This window comes from Camelus ferus, chromosome 2 (genome assembly GCF_009834535.1).
Source record: "Camelus ferus isolate YT-003-E chromosome 2, BCGSAC_Cfer_1.0, whole genome shotgun sequence".
NCBI classification, from domain to species: Eukaryota; Metazoa; Chordata; class Mammalia; order Artiodactyla; family Camelidae; genus Camelus; species Camelus ferus.
In genome coordinates this window covers 109515820-109540198 of record NC_045697.1, presented here as the reverse complement: position 1 = coordinate 109540198, position 24379 = coordinate 109515820, and the positions used below count along the sequence as shown (strand labels likewise).

General features: G+C 42.9%; 1 protein-coding gene across 1 annotated transcript in view; it reads right to left on the bottom strand.

The window, feature by feature from the left end:
• Nucleotides 1–24379, bottom strand: part of TMEM131L (transmembrane 131 like) — a 159808-nt gene that overhangs the window by 51044 nt on the left and 84385 nt on the right. Inside the window, 4 exon segments of the mRNA XM_032465146.1 lie at nt 696–804; nt 1112–1170; nt 2601–2754; nt 2945–3022. Of these exon segments, the coding sequence (XP_032321037.1) occupies nt 696–804; nt 1112–1170; nt 2601–2754; nt 2945–3022 (400 nt within the window).

Below are 24379 nucleotides of genomic sequence, written 5' to 3'. Positions count from 1 at the left end.
CCTAATCATTACGGAACATCAACAGTCTTTATGATCTTCAATAGAGCTAAGTAATAAATTATATCTCACTTATTGCCTTAGCATATCTTTCAGTATGAGTGAGGTGGGGCTTGTTTTTATATGTTTATCTGCATTTCTTTACAGAAATATTTTTAACTCTAAGTAAGAGCCTAAAGGATTAGGTTTATACTCCAGCGCTAGTCAGTCTAGCACCACGTTCTACACAAAAAAACAAAACTGGGGCAGCACCACCTCTTTGTAAAAGCAGCACATCCATCAGACGCATTTGCAACCTGGTCTTTCAAATCGCCAACTGAGTGATGGTTTACAAATTCAAAATTCTACACATGTAGCAGAATAAAAGCCACATCCCCAATGGGAGGGCACAGCTCAGTGGGAAAGTGTGTGCTTAGCATGCACGAGGTCCTGGGTTCAATCCCCAGTGCCTCCATTTAAATAAATCAACAGATAAACTAATTACCTCCTCCCCGCCACCAAAAAAAGTGGCAGCATCAATCACTTTTTCCATCATGCTATCTCAGAACTACCAAGGCTGTGGAATTGAAACCAAACCCATTCATTTCTTACAACCTTGCCTAGGCTTAGCTGTGAGTCATTTTACAGAAAGAATGGCCATCCTAACAGCTAGATACCCAAAACACAAAGACAACCTTCGGTATTTTTTAAATCTGTACCTTTGCAAGTAAAAGAAGCGATTTTTGTAAAGTTTGTTGCAGAAGTAGGTAGGAGCACTGGTTCAAACTGCAGAGACAGGGCATCTCTCTGTGAGAAATGATGGACATCCTGTAACAAAAAACAATCCACAGGACTGCTCTCAGACACGCGAAGCTGTATCCGGTTTGAATTAACTCTGTTCCAATGACTAGGTAGCTCAGACTGGTGTACACCACAACCACTTAGCAGATATGTCTGTAACAGGACGAAGGGGTGCAGACGACCTTCATCCAAACATGGGTTCAAGCAGCGAAAACAGGTTTAAATCATTGCAGAAGAGAACAGAGACAAGTGTTTCCTCAAAAATCCTCATGTTCTGCAATGCCATACACACTTGTAAGTTTAAAATCCACCTCATGCAAGCATTTACAATTACCTGTATCCACAGAAGGCTGTCTCCTGAATGCAATATATACATATTTACCGCCGAATCATCTGCCCAAAAGAATCAGAGAAATGAGATTAAAACAAAGGACCATCTTCTCACCCCTTCACACAGTACTTAAAATATCACATAACACATTTCTATTAAAAAATGTAACTCGTTCTTCAACACTAAAATTGAAACGAGGAGCTACTTTCTGTTGGATATTCTTTTAAGTGACAAGAGAAAGGACAGTGGCAAAAGGACTGACCTACTACCCCAGGCTCTCTGAATGATGAACTACCCATAGAAAAAGTCTAACTTCAGGGCCGTATTATGACTCCCCTGGATGAAACTAACCAACTGGACAGTTTCAAATAAAGCCAGGTCCTCCTGCTGATTAGAGAGCCCCTCAATTCCTTATTTCCACTCAGGAAAAACAAAACCTTGGGATCTCAAAATGCAGCCTTCCTTTTCATCCTCCCCAAGAGAAGTGCTCCTCAAGGGACAGGGGTCTTCTCTACACTGAGGTCCACCTGGCCATTCTGGGAATCACCAAGAACTATGACCCCAAGGGCAGGAAGCTCTCCTGCTGACCCATGACTACAACACAACTAAATCTGCGGACTGGGAAGGACAAAGTTAAGACTGCCAATGTAAAAGGACACTCTGGGACCATTTCTTTCTCTGAATATGTATGTGTACACACACACACACACACACACACACACACACACAAACAGCATTGATAACCACTGGGTAAGAGCAAACCCTACATTATAAATGTCACAGATCACATAGTATGTGTCTCCTACAAAATCTCTTAGAAACTCAAACTGAGAAACTAGGTTATTTTTGGTAAGTAACTGAAACACACAATTTCAGAGATAAAAGGCATAGAAATAAACACTAAAATCTGCACTGCTGTAACCTGTCGGGCATCCAGGAACAAGCGCATCCAATCAACTATTTTTTGGAAGGGGGGGTAATTAGGTTTTTATTTATTTTATTTTATTATTATTTTTTTTAACAGAGGTACTGGGGATCGAACCCAGGACCTTGTGCATGCCAAGCATGCACTCTAGCACTTGAGCTGTACCCTCCCCCTAATCAACTATTAAAAATACAAACAGTATGATATGGTCAACTGAGCTGCTGCCAATCAGTAAAACTGTAACAAGAGACAGAGGAGTTCAAAAACTTCGTGAATATTTATATTATGCTGCAGTGCCCATTTGACTTGTTCACTCTCTCCAGAACTCCAAGAAAAATTATTCCCAGGGAAGCGCAGAATGGTTTGCAGTTAACGTTCAATTTACTCCAAACTATTACAGCCTTACTAGCAGATGCAGGCTGAGAACCAGTTACTATTGGAAGCTGTTCATAATGAAAGCAAAGGCTCTCTCTCTTGCACTGCAGTGATACAATCTGCAAGCAAATGGTAGAGAATCATGATGCAGGTTGATCAAAATAGAATAGAAATTTTCAGACTCCACCTTACCTGAAGTCTCAGATTTATCTGTCGCTACATAAATGATAGAGAGATGATCTAACAAATCTTGTGTGTTTTCTTCAAATTCTTTGGAGGAGTTTCCCATTGTTACAATTATGCTCATCTGTAGCCGTAAAACGTCGTCAGATTCCACGTAACAACTCTGAGATTGGAGGGATGGGAAAAAAAGGAAAAACTCAAAAAAAATCTGAATTTTTTTATTTTGAATTTTACGGTGGGGGGGTGGGGAAGCATTTATGGTGAGGGCGTGTGCATTTCTGAGAACAGAACATTTATTTCTAAATAAAGAGGCAGGAAGGAACGCAGGGAGGAAACACAATTTTTCATTTTACCTTTAATTGCTGACACACTTTATTATGTAAACTGCATTCCAGTTGCACCTGCAAGAGGCTAGTATTAGTGGTTTCTGCCTGGAAGAAAAAAAGAGGGGGGGGAAAGAATTTAAAAGGAAGCCAAAGGTTCAATCTAGTATTAATTGTTAATAATCTATCATTTATTTAGAAATTACATTCATTCATTCATTTTATTTATTCAACACAAATTTGGGTATCTGCTAAATGCTGGGTATAATTCTATTACTGGAAATACAGTAGTGAGTAAAATAGAGAAAGATCTGTACTGTCACTGAGCTTACTTCTAATGGAAATGATAAGCTCTCCCCTGGGCGACATGAAAATTCCTATTACGGCAACAAGCAGATAAATAATTTCTAAACATACACGGAACACTGTAGTTTGGTATTTCTTATGCTTTCTAAACATTCTGTTCCAGCGTAGGAGTCTGCTTTTATTTAAAAGTAGGGTCACCCAGGGAGAGCCAATCAACAGTTCTCACGTCAGCCTCTCATCACTAGAACGACCTTAGAAGCCATGAGAAAACCAGAGACGTCCAAAGTTCACCTGGCTATCATTTTTAATATGTGGAAGGGATGTGGGTTGAAGAGACAAAAATATACGAAAAGAATGCAGAATTTCGAGACATTCAAAGATCTTAACCGCCATATGGGATAATACTGGCATATTTTTGAAGACGAGGAAACGCAAAGTCCAATCAGGGGATACAGCCATTTGGGTGGGAGGGTGGGGGCAGCAGACAGTAAATACCCACAAAAGGCAGGCGGTGCAGCACGTGAATCTTAAGGATCTCAGCTGAGAAGTTCCTCTTTTGTTCATTTGACGTGTCTGGCATAGCGATGACCAAAAAGCCACCTGGCCTGGCAGTCACAGTCGGAACACCAGGAAATCTCAGCCAGGTAAGAAGGCATTCCTCAAAGCTTTGGCTGACTTAACTGTGGGTGTCCAGCTGATTCAGTTTTAAGTAGAATCACCACAATTAGGTTTAATTTGTTAGATTTATAAGGATTACCTAAGTACATTATATAAAAACACATTTTTTAATGACTACAGCTGTCATCAAGCAATGAAAGTACTAAACGAGAATAAAACACAGTTGCTCCTCAGTTCTGTGCATGCAGAACCGGCAGATACGGAGGGCTGGCTGTCAGGAACTTGAGCAACCTCGGAGTTTGGTATCCAAGCCAGGGTGTAGGAACCAATCCCCGGCAGGTGCCACGGTACCACAGCATATTACATTGTAAAGTGTAGTAAAAATGAGTTTAACCCAGCTTGTAAACCGACCCCAATGTTAACCAATGGCTCTTTGCAAAATTGCGACTATCAGCTACACTTACATGGGTAATAAACATCTGTAAACTGAGCCTCAAGTCTTAAGAGCTGGATTTTTTAATTTGTCTTTCTGTGAATGAGTCCCACATCGAAGACATAAACCGAAAAAGCCCACTAGTCCCTGAAACTGTGTTGAGCATAGTTATAAATGACTTCCTGGTGTCCAAATCCAATAGAAACCTCTCTTTTTCCTGACCCTTCTCCCCAGCATGATGCCATGAGGAGCTTCTCCTTCTCTTGGCTTCTCTCCTTCCCCAGCTCCTCCTGCTCTGTCCACGAGGGGCTGGAGTCAGTCTGGATCCTGTCTTTTGCCCTCACCACTCTCTCCCTGCGGGAATCTGCGACACGCGGGACCGCCCATGCTCATCTCACCAGCTCAGACCTCTCTGCACACCCATGGGTCCAACCAATGACGGGGCACCCATCTGGATCCTCACACACCCCGCGACAGCCAGCCGGCTGTGGGCCCCATCTCCGCACCATCCTTCACACCGGGTTTAAGCCAGAAACCTGAAAACCAACCTCACTCCACCTTCTCACTCACCCTCCTCAAACACATCCATCACCGAGGAATCCTGGCTGCACCTACTCAGCAGAGCCTCGAATCCCTTCACTTCTCTTCATTCCTAAGAAGTACCCTCAAGATTAGGGGTCAGTCGGCTAACCATGCCCACGAGCCACACCCCGCCTGCTGCCTGTGTTTGTAAATAACGTCCCACTGGAACACAGCCATGCTCTTTCTCTTGGACACTGTCTACGGCAGAGCTGAGTCTTTGCAACAGAGGTAACATGGCCTGAAAGGCCAAAAATAACTACTCTCTGGGCCTTTACAGACAAAGTTCACAGACCCTGTCCGAGTGGGAGGGAAGCGGTAAGATGCAGGCAAGCTGTGCAGTAACTTCCTCCCAGTCTCCCCATGTCCACCTCTGCCCTCCTCACTCCACTCTCCATGCTGCATCAAGAACGAGTTTACAAATAAGCAAACCAGGTCATGTCACTACCGGCTTAAAACCCTTCAGAGACTCCCTGCTTGGCCAGAGTCCCAAATCCTTAACTGTAGCCATAAACCTCAGGTTCCACCTCCCTGTTTACACTCCAGCCTCACTGGTCTCCTTTCTGCTCTGTTTTGCTTTCAGCCTCTGTTCCTTGGCTCGGTACTCACATCCCCAACCTACCCTCCCCTCTGCCTAACAAAATCTGATTCATCCTTCATGTCCCAGCTTAGACTTCCCTTTCGGGGAGGTCATCCATGACACCACAGCTGGGTTAAGTGCCATTACCTACACCCACAGCAGCTTTCACCTGATCTTCTGTAACGCCCCTCATTACAACGTCACGACTTGCTCAAGGTCTGCCTGCCGCAGCAGACTGTAAGCACCCTGTCTGATGCTTTTACCACAATGCCTACCACTTAACTGGCACTCAGCAGACAGCTGGAGACTGAAAAGAAGTGGGCACGCAGCCACCGACGCTCACCTGCAAAGGGTCAGCCTGAAAGGGGCAAGAAACTAAAAAATAGTAATCAATGGCTATAAAATAAAAGTATGTATCAAAACCTGCTACTTGGCATGTGCTTCTGATCTGAAACCTTCACAGAAGTTTAAAGAAAAACCCATATCAATACACTGTCAACATATCATTTATAATTAAATTGGGTTTTGTTTGATCTACAACAATTTAACTATAAGGTCTTATCTGACAGGCAATTCTCTTGCCTAAAAAATTTTTCTCCAAATATTGAAATAATGTTAAAAGTTCAAAATTATGATTCTGAACACGACTGAAAATCCTATCTGCATAGTTATCTGATATGATTTAAAGCTTACTATGTTGTCATTCTTGGTAAATTTCTGGATGAGTAAATTAAGAATTTACCATGTTAAGTAAGATTCTTCTATTAGCCGGGAACATAACAAAAATAAACAACAATATTGTTTCATTTGCTGTACAACATATTTCAGAATCCCACAAGGGGGAGTTCCAGCACCTCCAAACTGCCCTTGAAGCATGCTGATTTTTCTCAAAAAGAAATTTAAATGTTCCATGTCTTCCTCTCCCAAGAGAACAAAAGTATTGCCATCCTGACTTAAAAAGGAAAACTAGAACTAAAACATGAGGCACTTGGGGCAACCGCACACACGCTGGGATTACAAATTCTCTCTGAAAGGACCCCAGCCAAGCACATTCGTTTGGACGGTAGGACACTTCTTATGCAAAAGTGTGCCTAGGCCGATTATAAAAGGAAAACAAACAAAAACCTACTTCTCTACCTTGGAAATCTCCCACATTATTGTAACAAATTAGTTCATGAATTTTATGGCTAAAAGAAAAAATAATTCCTCAGTAGTTTTCCCATAAGGATAGGGTATTATTCCCTTTTAGAAGATGGAGGGAAATGTAGTTTGGAGGGGTTAAATGACTTATCAAAGGTCAGACAGTTGGTTAGTGGCAAAACAAACAAAAAAAAAATAGAAGGTATTTTAACATAAGTCATCAGTATTTTTTCCAAGTAAATCAGAATAGGCCAAGTCTACTTCTCCTAGGTACTTTTCTTCAACATGAAAACATGCCTTAGAAAAGCACACCAAGAGATAATGCAACAGTCAAGACGACAGCACTATTAAAACTCCTTTCATACAGCATGTGTTGCCATGATTTTGTGGTGAAGGCATATGAGTTCAGGGGATTGGATAAAAGAGAGGAAAAAAACCACCTTCCTCTACTGGCTGAAAAAATGGTCTTTGTGAGATGACTGGATAAAGAAGTTGTGGTATATGTATACAATGGAATACTACTCAGCCATAAAAAAGAATAAAATGCCTTTGCAACAGCATGGATGGACCTGAAGATCATCATTCTAAGTGAAATAAGTTAGAAAGAGAAAGAAAAATATGATCTCATTGATATGCGAAATCTAAAAAAAGGCACTAAGGAACTTATCTACAAAACAGAAACACTCTCAGACGTTGTAAACAATCGTATGGTTATCAGGGGAAAGGGGGTGGGAAGGGATAACTTTGGGAGAATGAGATTTACAAATGTTAGCCACTATATATAAAAATAGATTTAAAAAAAGATTTTTTTTCTGTATAGCACAGGGACTATACTCAATATCTTAAAATAACCTTCAATGAAAAAGAATATGAAAACGAACATATGTATGTATATGCATGACTGGACATTATGCTGTACATCAGAGATTGACACATTGTAACTCACAATACTTAAGTTAAAAAAATTCAATAAAAATTTTAAAAATTGGTCTTTGTGTACCAGGCCAGGGGCAGAATGTGATGGGGTGGGGTGGGGGCTGTTTCTATGCAATTAAATAGGAAAGAAAATGACAAGCTTAAAGTTCTAAGTCATCTGAGATGCCTTTCATTAACAAGAGTAAATCACGCCCCGACAAGAGCAGATGAGAATCTAGAATATATTAATCCAGACAGAAATGAACAAGAGTCTTGAAATTAGGGTGTTCACAGTTACAACCACACATGAAAACCTTTCATTTAAGGAATGTAACTCATGAAATACAAACGACTCGCTTAGACAAATTCCAACCTGAGATTCTATTCTTCTCAGACATTTCTCTCCCTTTCACAATTCTGAATGCTAAATTTCAGAGGGCCCTAACAAAGATAAATCTCTCAGGCCCATGTGTGTCTCAGTGGGTACATGATCCCAAATAAGCCACGTGACCATCCCAGCCAGTGGCCCACATGTACGGCACTACGTACAGTACATTCTACACAGCAAATGATTCTGTGTAAAATGAGAGCTTTCAAACAACAAAGTCCTACTGTATAATACAGGGAACTATATTCAGAAAGTTGTAACGGCCTATAATGAAAAAATATGAAAAGGAATATATATATATATATATATATATATATATATATATATACACATATATATATATACACACAACTGAAACACTATGCAATACATCAGAAATTAACACAACATTGTAAATCAACTATACTTCAAATAAACATTTAAAAAATAAAATGAGTGCTTTCTTGGGTCCGTTCCACACAACACTCACACTTTTTAACCAAACTTTTTTTTTATTGACGTATAGTCATTTTACAATGTTGTGTTAATTTCTGGTGTACAGCATGGTGGCTCAGTTATATATATATATTCCTTTTCATACTCTTTCTCATTATAGGCTATTACAAGATATTGAATATGGTTCCTTGTGCTGTACAGTAGGGCCTTGTTGTTTAAATCAAACTCTTAATTTAGTATTTCCTGCATAACAGGCAGGCTCAGCTAAGTTATTAGTAAGCACTGTATAGTTGCTCCACCCTCACATTATAAACAGCAATTGTGTTTCCACCCTCACCACCACCACTAACCTTCTATATCTCAGCTATTTAACCACCGAAAACAAAATTTACCTACGTTGCCAGACTCACTCACTAAAATATTTGTAAAACCCTAGGAACTGGTGGAAATGAATTTTTTAATTTGTTTTAAGGGGAAAAGGTTTAAAGCACATGCAGCACATTTTCCCTTACCCACATCTTTTTAGAAAAGGCAGTGTTGGTGCGGGGAGGGTTTAGCTCAGTGGCAGAGCGCGTGCCTAGCACACACAAGGTCCTGGGTTCCAGCCACAGGACCGTCATTAAAATAAATAAATAAATAAATCTAATTACCTCCCCCCATTAAAAAAAGAAAGAAAGGAAGGAAGGAAGGAAGAAAAGGCAGTGTGGCCAAGTGGTTTTGCAGTCAACCCAGACTCAAGATAAGGCCCCAGCTGTGAACCTTGGGGAGAGTCCCCACCTTTTCCAAGCCTCAGCTTCCTCTTGGATAACACAAGAGTTCAGGAACTCACAAGTCACGTTACGAGCATTAAATGAGATACACACGCCAATCCCAGGGCCTTCAAGCAGGCCCTCAAAAGGGAGCATTCTTTTTACTTGTTCATTTGCACTTTATGCCTTAAATTAGGAAAATTCCTCAACAAGTAATTTAAATGCTTCTCAGAAGCATTTCCCCCCACATCAAAGTTGTCAGAACGGAAACTCCTCTTCCCCAATCCTTTGGTTTCCAAGACAAGGGATTTTTTTTTTTCTTAAATGCTTCAAATTCTTCTCGTCTTGTTTTATAATTGGTTCAGAACCCAAAAAAAGGGAGAAGTGTCCTTTACTGCACACCATCTCCCACCTGCCCCCACCCCCTGAAATGTGCCAGAAACTGTGAAAGACAAGACAGCAGCCTGGAGATGGAGTGGACCCTGAGATACCAGGACTTCCGGTTGGATTGAGGGGCAGTGGTCCATGTTGGGCAACACCCTGGCTTTTACACTTGGGCAGCTGGCTTTCAACAACCATAATCTGGCCAGCAGTTTCAGGACAGCAGTGAGAGCTTCCACCTTGGTCGGTCATGCAGCGCATAAGTGCTCTATCCAAAGGCAAACAGCTATTTTGTTTGTTTTGTTTTGGGGGGGGGGGGGCAGGAAGGTAATTAGGTTTATTTATGTTTAATGGAGGGACTGGGGATTGAACCCAGGACCTCATGCATGCTAGGCATGCATTTTACCACTGAGCTACACTTTCCCCCTAAGCGGCTATTTTTATATTGTCGGGTGATGCTGGGCCTCAAGCAAACGGCAAGTGGGCCCTGCAGGCCTGGCTCAGCCCTTGCGCCCGGCTCGGCACGGCACAAATTCGGGCTCTGTTATGCCAGCCGCCGTGGTCTGACCTTGAGCCACACAGCACAGCCCTGACCTAAGCAGTCATGGCAAGGAGGAGGCTAGGACAGAAAGGGCGTTGCAGTGGAAAACAGGATGGTGGTTCCTCAAAAACTAAACACAGAATTACAACATGACCCAGCAATTCCACCTCTGGGCATACACCCAGAAGTCACAGGAGGTGCTCGAACACGTATTTGGACCCCTATATTCACAGCAGCAGTAACACAGTAGCCAAGTAGAAACATCCCGAAATCCACGGATGGATGAATGAATAAACAAAACTCAGGATATACAAACAGTGGCATAATTCTTCAGGCTTCCAAGGGAAGGCAATTCTGACACGTGCTGCAACACGCATGAACCCTGAAGCCATGCTCAGGGAGGTAAGTCAGTCACAGAAGGACAAAGGCTGTAAGATTCCACTCATGGGGGGACCCAGAACAGTCAAAGCCAGGGACAGAAAGTAGAATAATGTTGCTAGGGGCTTAGGGGAGGGGGGTGACGAGGGGTTACTGTTCAATGGGGACAGAGTTTCAGTTTGAGCGGATGAAAAAGTTCTGGAGGTGGACGGTGGTGTAAAAACGTGAGTATAATGAATGCTGCTGGGCTGCACATCTGAAAACGGTCAAAATGGTCAATTTCGTGTTATGCGTATTTTACCACAGGAAAAGAAAGGGAAAAGAGAGGGGCAAAAAGAAAAAAAGAAAAAGAAAACAAAAACAGAAAAATGTCCCCGTCAGGGCTCTCCTCAAAATAAAGCTTCCAGAATACTATCCGCTGCTTCTAGAGCCAGATCTTAAAGAAACTGTGTTGGGTCCAACTCCAGGCAACCAATGTAGACAGGCTGCTCCAAATCCTGTTCCATGGCCAAGAGTCGGAAATGTGCAAGGGTTTGCTTTAAATTCACGTGGTTGGGCCACAGACTCAAAAGTTCCTCTCCAACTCACCAGCTCTAAATTCATTCATCACCTAGGTGCTAACAGCCGCTTCTGATTTTCCAGGTCCAAAGTGACAGCTACACAGACAAGAGGCAGATTTTATAAAGAAAGAAGCAATGAGGGTATTCTTATTAAGGAGATATGCTGTCATCTTGGGTTGAGTCAGAGAAGCAATTTGACAAAATTATTGCCAGCACAAAGACAACCACCACTAAGGGCTACCCTTGGAAAAATCAGACTCACTCCGGAAATCCAAGAGGTGTTGGAAGGTTAGAAAAGAAATCAAAAGCAAAACAAAACAACAAAAAAGGTCCCTGTCATTTTTCCTAATAGGAGGAAACTGCATTCTATTCTTCCTTTTAGAACAAGAGGAAGGAGGGGGGGAAAAAAAAAAGAAGCAGATTGATGAAGCCGGAGACAGAGAGAAAAGCTGATGTCTTCAGGAAAAACCAGACAGAGCTGAAACAGGAAAGGAGATCTTGAAGCCTGGAATCCAACTGAAATGAGAGAGCTGTCGCTTTGTGCTTGTTTGAGCTTTAAAAAAAAAAAAAAATCCAAAAAGACAGACAAACAAGATCTCCACAGACTGGAACTGCTCCTCCAGAAGGAATCAGGATTCAGTGCTAGGAACTCTGGAGAAACACACTTTTAGAGCCAGGTTCAGAACCCACAGTAAGAGCAATCTCCAAGGAGAGGACCTACGTGCATCTCCAAAGACTGAGACAGCTCTACCAAGGGCTACCGCACCTCCGGACAGGCTGGGAGAGAGCAAGGATCAGAGGAGGATGCTCAGAGCACAGCACCCGGGGACACGGTCCTTGCCTGCGCCCTGAGGGAACATGCTTGAGAAGTTTGTGGAATCCGGACTCAGTCTAAGAGAAGACATGGCAACGAGGAAGCCCATTAAAGGGGAAGCCAGCAGGACAAGACGGACTGACCCCAGCCGTGACTTAACACGTGCGTCTAATGGGAGAGTGTCTCCAGTGTAAGAGTCTCCACAGCAGGGATACAGCCGACCCAGGACGTTATCAACTGGATCTCCCTTGCTTTGGGAGAACTCAAGAAAATGTCTAGAGAAACACCCAGAGGGAAAAAAAAAATAGATACAGACCAAAAAGTAAAGGAAAAGGTTGGGGAAAAAAAAAAAAAAGGATTGCACAGTCCAGCAAACAGTAGCAGCTTACAAGTGTTAGAGAAAAAAGAGACCAGCAAAAGAAGCTAGTTAAACAGCAAGAAACTCATCTGAGCCTCCCTGAAAGGAAGAGGGGACAGGAGACAAGTACAACCTGGAGGCAGAGCGCAGACAGCAGAGAAAGGAGGAGTGAGTGGCTCGGGGCCAAGGTGTCACCCCCATGGGACCCCAGCTCCCCAAGTGTCAACAGTAGCTCCCTGCCAGGAATCTGCAGCGAACAACGCTCCACTTGAAACACGCAGGACGGAAAGGCAAAACCTTCCCTAGGAAGCAGGTTGCAGAAGCCTCAGTGAGTCCCAGGTAAGAGGCAACAGAAACCCTGTCCTGCCCAGGTCTCCAGGTCTCGTGCCCGCCCGCAGATGCTGCAGGAGCTGCATCCCTAAACAGAGCCTGGGTACCACTCAGCACAGAAGTGCCAGAAACAGGGGCTCCCTGCAGAAAGGAGAGGACAGGCACTACACATCTCTGTGCCGGGGCATCCTTCTAAGGCTGGGCTTCTTAAAATTGAAGTATCTTAATCCTATCAGTGGATCCCATCACAAAGGCTCCGGGAAGCTGTCTTGGATACGTGAAAAGAATTTGGGATGGGAAACACCTGGGGACAAGGCTGCCGCCACCGCTAAGTCCTGATGCTGAGGGCAGACGCCAGAATAAGGTAGGTGCCAGTCCCCAAGAAGAGGAGGTGACCTGCACGAGAGCCTCCTCCTCAAATGAGTGCCCACCCCTTCCTCCCACAGGCAACCTCTGCCCATGGAGTTTAAGGGCAAAGGTCTTGGACTAAGAACAACGGGCATGAATTGAAGCTGAAACCAAGGTGCTGCCCTCTCTCCATCCTGCATCCCTCTCTCCGGCAAAGACAAAGCCCTGGGAACAACTCCTCTCAGGATTAGTGCCTTGAGGGCTGGGATGGGGGGCACATTTTCCAAAGTCAGTGGATGTAAGATTGATAATATAATATTCTTGTGCGTCCTATTAAGATTGTAGGCTTGGAGGGGAAGGTACAGCTCAGTGGTAGAGTGCATGCTTAGAATGCACAAGGTCCTCGGGTTCAATCCCCAGTACCTACTCTAAAGATAAATAAATAGATCTAGTCCCCCCCCCACCAAAAAAAAAGACTCTAGGCTTGGAGGGGAGGGTATAGCTCGGTGGTAGAGTGCGTGCTCATCATGCATGAGGTCTTGGGGTCAATCCCCAGTACCTCTATTAAAAAAAATAAATAAACCTAATGAATTCACCCAAACAAACAAACCAAAACCAAAACAAACAAACAAAAAGATTCTAGGCTCAAGAGAGACTTGGAGTTGAACTGTTGGGACTTCTGAAACCCCAGGGAAGCCCTGCAGATTCCAGCGAGAGGAGCCGCACCAGACATGGAGAACCTCTCTGGCTAAGACCAAAAAAAGAAAAAAAAAAAAAGGAATAGGGGAGGACTTCAAATTCTTTGAATGTTAACTCACAGGCCAAGATAATTTGATACGGGACTGAGCCTTGAACTTTCATGTCTTGCCAGGAATTGAATCTCTGAATTTTCAATTTCTCCCTGACAGTTTCATAACAGGAGAGGGTTTATACACAGAAACTTTATAAAGTTAAGTGATAAATGCACTTTGGCTACGTGCCAGATGCTAGGTTCCAAGCTTCTGACACGTATTAATTTATTCAAGAGCTACAGCACTCCTGTGAGGGAGGGCTATTATTATCTGTTCCATAGATAAACTGAGACATAAAAAGGTTAGGTAACTCGGCCAGAATCACTCAGAACCAAGATTTTTACTTAGGTGGTCTGGTTTTACAAGTCGCTTTCTTATTCACTACACTCCACACCTCTGTGTTGCGGCATCCTTTTAAGGCTGGGTTTTTAAAAATTGAAGTATCTTAATTCTGTTACTGGATCCCATCGCAAAAGCTCTGGGAAGCTGTCTTGGATACGTGAAAAGAATCTGGGATGGGAAACAGATGAGAGCAGGAACTTTAAACCTTGGGCATAGCGTGGCTTTGGAGCAGATTATGAAGCATCATTATAACCCATCACAGAGCTTTCCAGCTCGCCCCAGCAGTCCACGGCGGATCCACCAGTCCACCGGGACTGGCGGGAGAAGGAACAGGCTCCGGAAGGCAGGAGCAGGGAGGGCCACTAGACGTCTGCTCATCTCCCATCAGAGAAGCAGGGCCATGGGTTTACCAGGTGAGCCTCACAGGTCAAAAGTACAAAACCAAGGGATGTTATAAGGGACATAAACACTAAATACTCCTGCCCCCTCGCCCCAAGCCTACCTCTCCCCTCTTGGTGGGGGACAGACAATGACCTTGTGCTGCGGGCAGGGTGACAGGGCAGGGACTATCCGGGGAGCTTTTCTTTTCTCCTTCTCTCTCCACCTAGGGTACAGATGTCTGTCCTTGATTCAAACACACCTTCCAAAAGAGGAAATGCAGGTGGCCAACAGGCACGTGAAAAGATGCTCAACACTGACAGCCATCGGGGAAATGCACATCAGAACCACAGTGAGATATCACCTGCCATCTGTCAGAATGGCCATCATCAAAAAGACCACAAATAACAAATACTGGCAAGGATGTGGAGAAAGAGAGCCCTCGTACACTGTTGGTGGGAGTGTAAATTGGCACAGCCACGGTGGAAAACAGTATGGAGGTTTCTCAAAAAACTTAAAAATAGAACTACCATATGACCCAGCAATTCCACTTCTGGGTATATATCCGAAAAAAATGAAAACACAAATTTGAAAAGATACATGGACCCCAATGCTCACAGCAGCGTTATTTATAGTTGCCAAGATACGGAAGCAACCTAAGTGTCCATCAACAGATGAATGGATAAAGATGTGATGTATGTGTGTGTGTATATATATTCACACACACATATGTATATGTGTACATTCATATATACACACATATACACAATGGGAATACTTGGCCATAAAAAAGAATGGAATTTTGCCATCTGCAACAATGTGGATGGACTTAGAGAGTATTATGCTCACAAGTGAAATAAGTCAGAGAAAGACTAATACTGTCCGATATCATTTACACGTGGAATCTAAAAACTACAACAGGCTAGTGAATACAACAAAAAAGAAGCAGACTCACAGATATAGAGAATAAACTAGTGGTCACCAGTGGGGAGAGGTCAGAGAAGGGGAGGAGGGTGGAAGACTAAGAGGTATAAACTACTCCGTATAAAATAAGCTACAAGATATATTATACAACACAGGGAATAGAGCCATTATTTTATAATAACTATAAATGGAACAGAACCTTCAAAAACTCTGAACCCCTACCCTGTACACCTGTAACTTACATAATATTGTACGTCAACTATACTTCAATTTTTAAAAAAGTCCCTTTCTGTGGACCATGGCGTGGTCCACCTAGGGGACAAGGAGTTAGCAACTCTCTCTCACCTCAGCTGACACAGGAGAATGTGGCTTATCAGTAACGATACAAAGAAGGCATTTTAGTTTTCTGGCTACTGATCCTGATCTATTCATCGGCTCAGAACCCAAGGAAGAGAGGCATTATTTATTGGGCATTTTCAAGACTTTTAACAAAAGTTTCTAGAATATCCCAATATAGTGAATGTTGGAAGGACATCAAAAGAGATTCAAACCTCATAACTCTGTCAATAGCAGAGATGATAACTTCCTGCTTTTTAAGGTCATTTACTCAAAGGGAGGGTCTAGCTCAGTGGTTGAGCGCATGCTTAGCATGCTCGAGGTCCTGGGTTCAATCCCCAGTATCGCCACCAAAAAAAATTCAAAATTAAGGTCATTTACTTAATTATCAAGCATTCCCTTACTGCATGTTACACGACCAGGCTCTACATAGGTGATAAGAAAATAAACGTTGATTAGGACACAATTCCTGCTCTTAAGGAGCTAAGAGTCTTAGTAAATGAAAGCACGTATATCAAAACAAAAGCTTTGGCATATTATCCTTGCTGCAACAGGGGCCTCTCAGGGTTTTCAGTAAAGAGCTGGTCAATTCTCCCAGGAGGCAAAAGAGGGACTAAGCAAGTGCTGAGTTAAAAGAGGGTCCAAGAGGGGAGGAGGGTATAGCTCAAGTGGCAGAGGTCATGCTTAGCATGCATGAGGTCCTGGGTTCAATCTCCAGTTTCTCCTCTAAAAAAAAAAAAAAGAAATAAACCTAATTACCTCCCCCCTCAAAAGAAGAAACTTGAAAAAAAAGGGGGGCCAAGGAACTGTTCTCTCCTAGAAAACTGTTCTGTTCTACCAAGAGGGCAGAGATTTTGGAGAAGCCCACAGGGGTGATGCAGGGGAGGGGACTCCACTCGGTACAGAAAATACCGGAGGGGGAAACACGCCCAGACACACCCACAATTCTCTATCTCACCCTGGTCTTCACCACTTCCTTCCTATCTTACACTCAGCAACGCTTTATCTCTTCCCAAACTCCCATTCCACTGAATCATTCTCACTGGAGGTGCCAATGGGGCAAAAAAAAAAAAAAGGAAATATTTAGTATTTAAGCAACTTACTTGCTTTTAAAAGCTATATTCAGAGGTAGACAGGTAGGTCATGGCATATATTTACCTGACAGATGGAATAACTCTCCTGAGTCTGACAGCCTAAACTTTTAATGCAAAGAAGATCAGACAGCATCTCATAGGCAAATAAATTTGATTAAACACATTATGATTCCACCCAGGTTTTCAGGAATCCTCAGTGATCACACACCCAGAAAGCTGGTTTATTTCACTTAACTAATTATGTAAGATTTCAGTAAAACAGGGCAGCTACAGAAGCCTCTAACCTTTCTCTGTTTTTAGTTTCCGTCTCCGGCTCCTCGTTCAGACTTTTGCAACTTATTTGTGAGTGAGAAACCTGACCCTTTTCATTTCTCCCCTGATTGGAAATGTTCCTTGTCCTCCTCCCCACACTGATTTTACAGCTTCCCTTCCAGACTGACAGGGATCAGCACCTAAGGAGGCAAGAAGCAGGAAGGCCACGTGGGGCGCCCACCCCAAGCCTGGCAGGCACAGGCTGGCCCTGGCCCAACACCTGTCCCGGGCGGGCAGGAACAAGGGCCCGGCACCAGTGCACCAAAGTAAGGCTGTGCCAATCCTAAAAGGGCAGGAACTCCTGGTCCAAACGGTCTTAGATAGCACACAGAATACCCAGAAATAATCTCGCCTGGACACCACCCAGTAACAGGACACTGCGGCGGGGGAGGGGCCCCCTCATCACATACACACTCAGAAAAATACAGAAAGGAGATGACAGAATATTCTTCCTGGCCACCTTTGCTGAGTGTGACAGTGGTCATGCAGCCTGTTTCTAAATTTTCACTTCTCTGGTTTCCTGTGTTTTCTTGTAATTACATTACAATTTCTTATAATCATGATCTCCCTTTGGGAGAATTCAATAAGATGACACCACGTCGGGGAGCTACACACAAAACCTCTTTTGCTTGGTGGAACTGTGTGTCACCAGTTTCCCTCCAACTTTAAAACCTCTCTACCACTATAAAGCTGTTAAAAATAAATTAATTAAAATAAATTAATAAAAATAAATTAAATGTTTTAAAAAGAAAAAAATAGATTAAATAAATAAATAAATAAAACCTCTCTTTACCACAATAAAGGTGTTAAAAAATAAATTAAAATAAATTAAATTAGGGGAGGGTATATAGCTCAGTGGTAGAGCGCATGCTTAGCATCCACAAGGCCCTAGGTTCAATCCCCAGTACCTCTATTAAAATAATAATAATAATAATAATAATAATAATAATAATAATAATAATAATAATAAATAAATAAACCTAATTGATCCCCTCAAAAGATATAAATTTTTTTAAATAATGAATTAAATGTTTTAAAAGAAAAAAAGGAAGAAAACGTCTCTATTTCCCAAATTGCCTTATAATTCGATTTTTAACAATAAATGCTATTTTACGACTCCAATAATAATGAGTTAACTTCTTGTAACTCTCTGAGACAAGGTTATTGCTGTCGTGACCCTACAGGCCAGACTCTGAGAGAACACCAACTTCAAATATTCTGCTTTGCCCAAGTAAACATTCTTCAAACCTCAATGACCTGGATCCAAAACAACACTAAAGAAAACATTCAAAAATAAAACTCCTTGCTTCTTCATGAGCCTAACACCATTCTGCGTACACGGTTCTGTCCCGCCAGGTACTTGACGGTCACAATCACGGAGTGTGATCTAGTTTATATTCAACTGTTCACCTGTTGGACCTTACTACATTAGCATCATAATTGTAACTTGGGACAATTACTAAAAATTCTATGTTGATATTCTTAAATTTATCAAATCCTTTCCCCACTGTTGAGCCTTTAATCTGTTTCTACTGTTTTTGCCATTATAAAAATGTTGCAAAAGAAAGAAATTTAATTATTTGCATTTATCTTTCCTGGAACATGAATTACTAAGTCAACAGATATGAAACTCATAACCCACTGAACTATACATGGCGGAAAATTTAAAGCACACTGAGTCAGCACGGCCAGTCCTAGCTCTGCTCTCAATCTCCACCAAGTAACCTAAACTCTAAGACAATTCTACCATTTCTAAAATAAGAATAATACCACCTGCCCTGTAGTAAATCTGCTGAAGGTCATCTGGTTGGTATGGTGAGAAGGTGAAGTTATACAAATCTTGATACTACAATGAGCAGATACGCTATTTGGGGCTCTCAACTCAGATGCCCACTGACTCATCCACCTATTAAAAACTCTGGGGGCTCCCCTCAGTGTACCAAACACTAAGATGATGCTGAGATTATAAAAATGAAAAAGAAACAGGCCTGGACCCAGAGAGCTCGTGGAAGAACCAGGGTGGGGACAGCCCGGGACACTGAGTGCTAAAGCAGGTTTGCACCAAGTGCCGGGGGACCAGGGCAGAGACTTGTCCAGGTACCTGGAGAGGATCCAGGGGAGGTAACATCTAAACTGGGTCTCGACGGATAGAATCAGAAGGAGAACTGGAGTTAGAATGGGGTAAAATCTTATGAAGGGGAGACAGTCTGTAAAAAGGGATGGCAGGGACGAGCGGTCTGTGAGGCCAGAGTTGAGAAGACAGGGGTGGTACCTCCGAGGCTGGAGAAGAAGCTGGACCCAGGTGATGAGGGACCTTGTATGCCAAACTAAGGCGCTTGGGCTGTATCCTGCAAACAACAGGAGACCTGGCCAGTGCAGTGATCAGGGAAATAACGAATAGTTGTGTTGAAGAAGACTTCACCAGCAGGGGTGGCATGTGCACTGGAGGGGAGAAAGCCTGACTGAGGGAGGGGGAATAACCCAGGTGCCCAAGGTGACAGTAAAAGCAGGGGACCCTCAGATTCTCACTTAAACCCACTGTCATGGTGATGTCTTGTCTGCTAGGAATGCTCACTTCATAAAGGCCAAAACAAATGGGGGGAAAAAAGGCAATTTTAATTCCTCATGTTTGCCTACTTTCTTCCCAAGAGCAGACACACGTGCACAGCAGAGAGGCTGAAATGTACACCCTTCTCTCCAGTGAACTCAGTGATCGACACAGACCAGCCAGCCAGCATGAATTTAGACAGAGGACAAATCACATAAACACTCTTGGTTTCAGCAGAAGAGAGTGAGCCATTTAATCCAATTCCACTGAGCAGGAAAAATGCAAAAGTCAGATATGGATTGACACACGCAAGAAGGAAAGAAATGAGCTCATACTACAAAAAACATTGAGATAACCTAACAATTATTCACAGGCACCCTAGTTTATTTCACAAGATGGACACATTCTTTGGTTACTCCAAAAAAACTGAGATCGAACTCAGGATCCACATTAAGAGGCAGAACAAGTTACGATCTATAGAACATAACAAATGCTAACAATTTGCCCCTGTTCATAGAAAAAAGATCAAATAAAATGGACGTGTTTCTTTTGGCCATTTTCCCTGAATATAAGCTCTTTTAGAAAAGGCAGGGGAGGGGCAAAATAGCAAACAATGCCCTTTTCAGAGTGCTTTAGTAAAGTTATACCCTGTGATTTTGGGGGGTTGATGCTGTTCTGGGTGATTTACAGATAATCATTTAAAGCTTCCAACGAGAGGCAGTGTGGTTCAGTGGAAAGATCACAAGCCTGGAAACAGACAGACCAGACAGAGGTATGAAATAAGCTTCCTGACCTCATACAAGCAGTTCATTTCTCCTCCAGTTTGTACCCGTAAAGTAAACCTAATGGGGTTTTTTTTGAGCATTATTTAAACTTGATTTCTGTCATAACTAACTAAATCTTTCAGCAGCTCGGGAGACAAGACCAAGTGCTGCCACAGTACATCTGTAGGAGGTAACATGCAGGAAGTTGCAAGGAGTAAGTGAGCCTAACTGTCCTGATCACATAAAATTTCTAGTTGCTACCTTAGGAAGCAATTTTAAGCAAGTGCAAGCAAAGGCCAGTGACCATCCTCTGTATCTGAGAAACTCCAAGCCAAGTTGATAACATATTAATTTCTGCCTAAGCTTTCTCGCTCCATAGCTTTCTACCAGATACACTTTCTAGCTCTGTATTAGAAAAGATTCGATTATGAACACTACATCCCCACACCCTCCTTCCCCTTTTAAGGGAATTGACCTCCTGAACTTAGTATCCACCCCAGATGACGGGTTTTTTTTTTCCTAGTTTGTTTATTTATTTATTTTTTAATGGAAGTACTAGGGATTGAACCCAGGACCTTATGCATGCTAGGCAAGCACTCTACCTCTGAGCTGTACCCTCCCCACCAGATGATGGGTTCTTGACCACAGGCAGAAAACAGATAAAAACACGGGACAGAAAGGCTATCAAAATAAAGACACTCCTATCTGCGGAAAGATAGCTGGCAATCTCACAGCCTCTCACGACACAGCTAGAACGTATTTTATGTATGCAGTTTAAACGCAAAAATATTACAGTTGAGATGTTTTCTGAGGAATGACATTATTTCTTAAATCTAAATTTTATAGGTTTTGTTTTTGTTTTTAGGTGTAGCAAGCCTTGAAAAATGACTTCAACGTTTCTTTTTCTCAAGCACCATAAAAATAAAAGAAATGTAAATAAGTGTCTTTTAAGAAATATTTTTTGATATTTGGATCTCTCAATACTGGATTCTCACCAAAGAGAAGCCAAAAAAAAAAAAAGTAAGCTTTACCTGAAAACTCTGAAATGTACTCTATATTGTAGGGACACTGTGCTGTGTTCACTGCTCTATCACTTACTGGAACATTCAAGAAATGACATCCAGTAAGTAACTGTTCGTTAACTGACCGGTGCAAGGAGCTGTGCCCACCAGGGGCAGCCTTGGAAAGTAACTCGTTTAAGTCATAGATCTCAGCATAAATGAAGATGAAGGAGACAATCTATGGTTAGGAGTGGAGTCAAAGCTGAGAAATTCAACAAGGATGCCGAGACAATTCAATGGGGAAGGAATGTCTTTTCAGCGAGTGGTACTAGAATTATTGGAGACGCATATGGCAAAGAATGAACTTGGACCCCGAGCACACACTGTACACTAAAATGAGCTCAGAACGGCTCATAGACCTCACTGGAAAAGATAAACTATAAAACTCTCAGAAGAAAACATATGAGGAACTCTTCATAACCGTGGGCTCTATTAGATATGACACTAAAAGCATAAGTGACCAAATAAAAAACAGCTAAACTGGACATCATCAAAATTAAAAGTGAAGGGGACAGTGTAGTTCAGTGGTAGAGTGCATGCCTAGCATGCACGAGGTCCTGGGTTCAATCCCCAGTACTTCCACTAAAATAAATACATAAACCTAATTACCTGCCCCCTCCGAAAAAAAAAATCAAAATGAAAAATGAAAAAGCACCCTATAAGATGGGAGAAAATATTTACAAATCATTACCTGATGGAAGCCTAGTATCTAGAATATATAAAGGACACTTACATCTCAGTGATTTAAAAAAACCCAATTTAAAAACAGGCAAAGGATTTGAATAGCTATTTCTCCAAAGGAGATATATAAATGACCAAAAGCACATGAAAAGACGCTCAACATCATGAGCCATTTAGGAAGTGCAAATAAAATCCACATGGAATATCACTTCACACACACCAGAATGGCTATAAAAAAGCAAAACAAACCCCCCACAAAAAAAACCCAGAAAATAATAAGCCTTGGGAAAGTTGTAGAGAAACTGGAATCCTTATATATTGCTGGTGAGACTGTAAAATAACTTCAGAAAACAGTTTGACGGTTCCTCAAAATATCAGACACAGAATTACCATATGACCCAGCAAAATTCCACTCTTACATACTACACTCAGGAGAACGGTTTGAGAGTTACATGAGACAACAGTACTGTCGGTATGTAGTCATAAGAACATCAATACCCTTGCACGTAGTAAGCATGTTACTTAGTACTAAAAAAACTGAAACTAAATCATGTGGTAACATGGGCTGCTTTAGAGAATCTGTCCACACAAACTTGTACGTGAATGGTCCCAGCCACAGAACTCTTAACAGCCCAAAAGTGGAAACAAATCAAATGTCCGCCGATTGATAAATGGTTAAACAAAATCTAGCATATGCCTACAACAGTACATTATCTGGCAATAAAAAGGATGGAAAAACTGATGTGTGCTATGACATGGATGAAACTCGAAAACATTACGCTAAGCAAAAGAAGCCAGTCACAAAAGACCACACAATTCATTTATATGAAATGTCCAGAGTGGACAAGCCTACAGAGACAGAGAATAGAGCAGTAGCTGCCAGTGATTAAGGCAATGAAAATGTTCGAAAATCAGACTGTGGTGATGGCTGCATAATTCTGTGACTACACTTGAAACCGCTGCCTTGTACACTTGAAGTGGGTGAATTTTGTGGTATGTGAGCTCTATCTCAATAAAGCTGTTCGAATATAAATAAAAAATGCACAAAGGGAAAGAACAAAGAAGCAAGACGGAGAGTTTGGGGACCAGCTGAAGCAGAAACAAAGACCAAGAAGAGCCACGTCACCATCAAGGTGGGCCCAGGGCAGGTGAGTGCAGACCCCTCCGGTCCAAGCTTCCCTCAACCCCCGGCCACCAGCCCTCCGACGGCGGGCCCTGGGCGAGGCTGGGGGACGCTGTGGAAAGCCCGGTCAGATGGCCCCCGCCTTCACGGGGCTGAAAGTCCACGGAGTGAAGGAAAGAGTGGCTAAGGACCACATTACAGGAGTGTCCAGCTGGACTAGGAAGCCCAGGAACTAGACTGGGAGAGACCGCAAGGTGCCCTGAAGGACACAAGGTAGGAAAGGAAGGATGAAAAGACAGGGAGGGGAGTCTGGGGGAAACCACCACCACGCAGGACCTGGGGCAGGAGAGGAAGTGGACAGGTGGGCGGCGGAGGAAGGGTCCTGTGTGCCAGTAACCCAGGGGCCAGAGCAGTGAGCAGGCCTGCCGGCCACACTCAGGCTTCGGTTTAAGCCCTCACACCTACAGGAATGCCCAGGGAAGGGGTAAGCAGGTGACTCATCTGGTCCAGCTATCATTTTTGGGAAGAGGACTTCCCAAAGGGAAGGGTCAAAGCAGATGCTGGCAGACCAGTTAACAGGCTGCTGCAGTGGTCCAGGAGAGAGATGAGGATGGCAGGGAGGCAGGAAAGGGCAGAGCGCATCATGGCAAGGACAGGGTCTCCAGGGAGAGTGAAGGACAGGCAAGCTCTCTTCCCAGCAGGGCCTCTCTCTGAGGCCCTTAATTCCACGTATCCTTAAATTAACCTCGTTAACAAAGGCGATCTGAACACCCGCCTCGGTTTCAGCACTTTTATCGCCACTAAAATGGCATGAGGCACTCAAAACTCTCGCTCTCGGTCACCAGAGAAACCCGGGCATTCTTAACTGCCCCCCTTCACTGAAGGACAGCCCTGAGATACGGCCAAAAATGTTCATAGGAAAAACCTGCAGATGAAACTTTCTGTGGCCCTTCCGAGCCCTTCTGAAATGCAAGTCAGATCACAGCCGCTCCTGCCCCAAACCTCTCAGTACAGTCCCACTGGTTTTAGGACTTACACCAAATCCAAATTTGCAAATTACAAGAAACCTCCCTTAAATGCCCGAGGAAGGACTATTATTCCATTTAATAAAAAAATAATAACAACATTTAAAACTCTAAGAATTAACTATTTGGGGGCAAAGCACCTGGACCTTTAATTACAGGTAAATTAACTTCACTTGTCTCCCGACTGGAACGAAAGCTCCATGAAGACAGAAGTGCTGGACTGATGTCTGGCC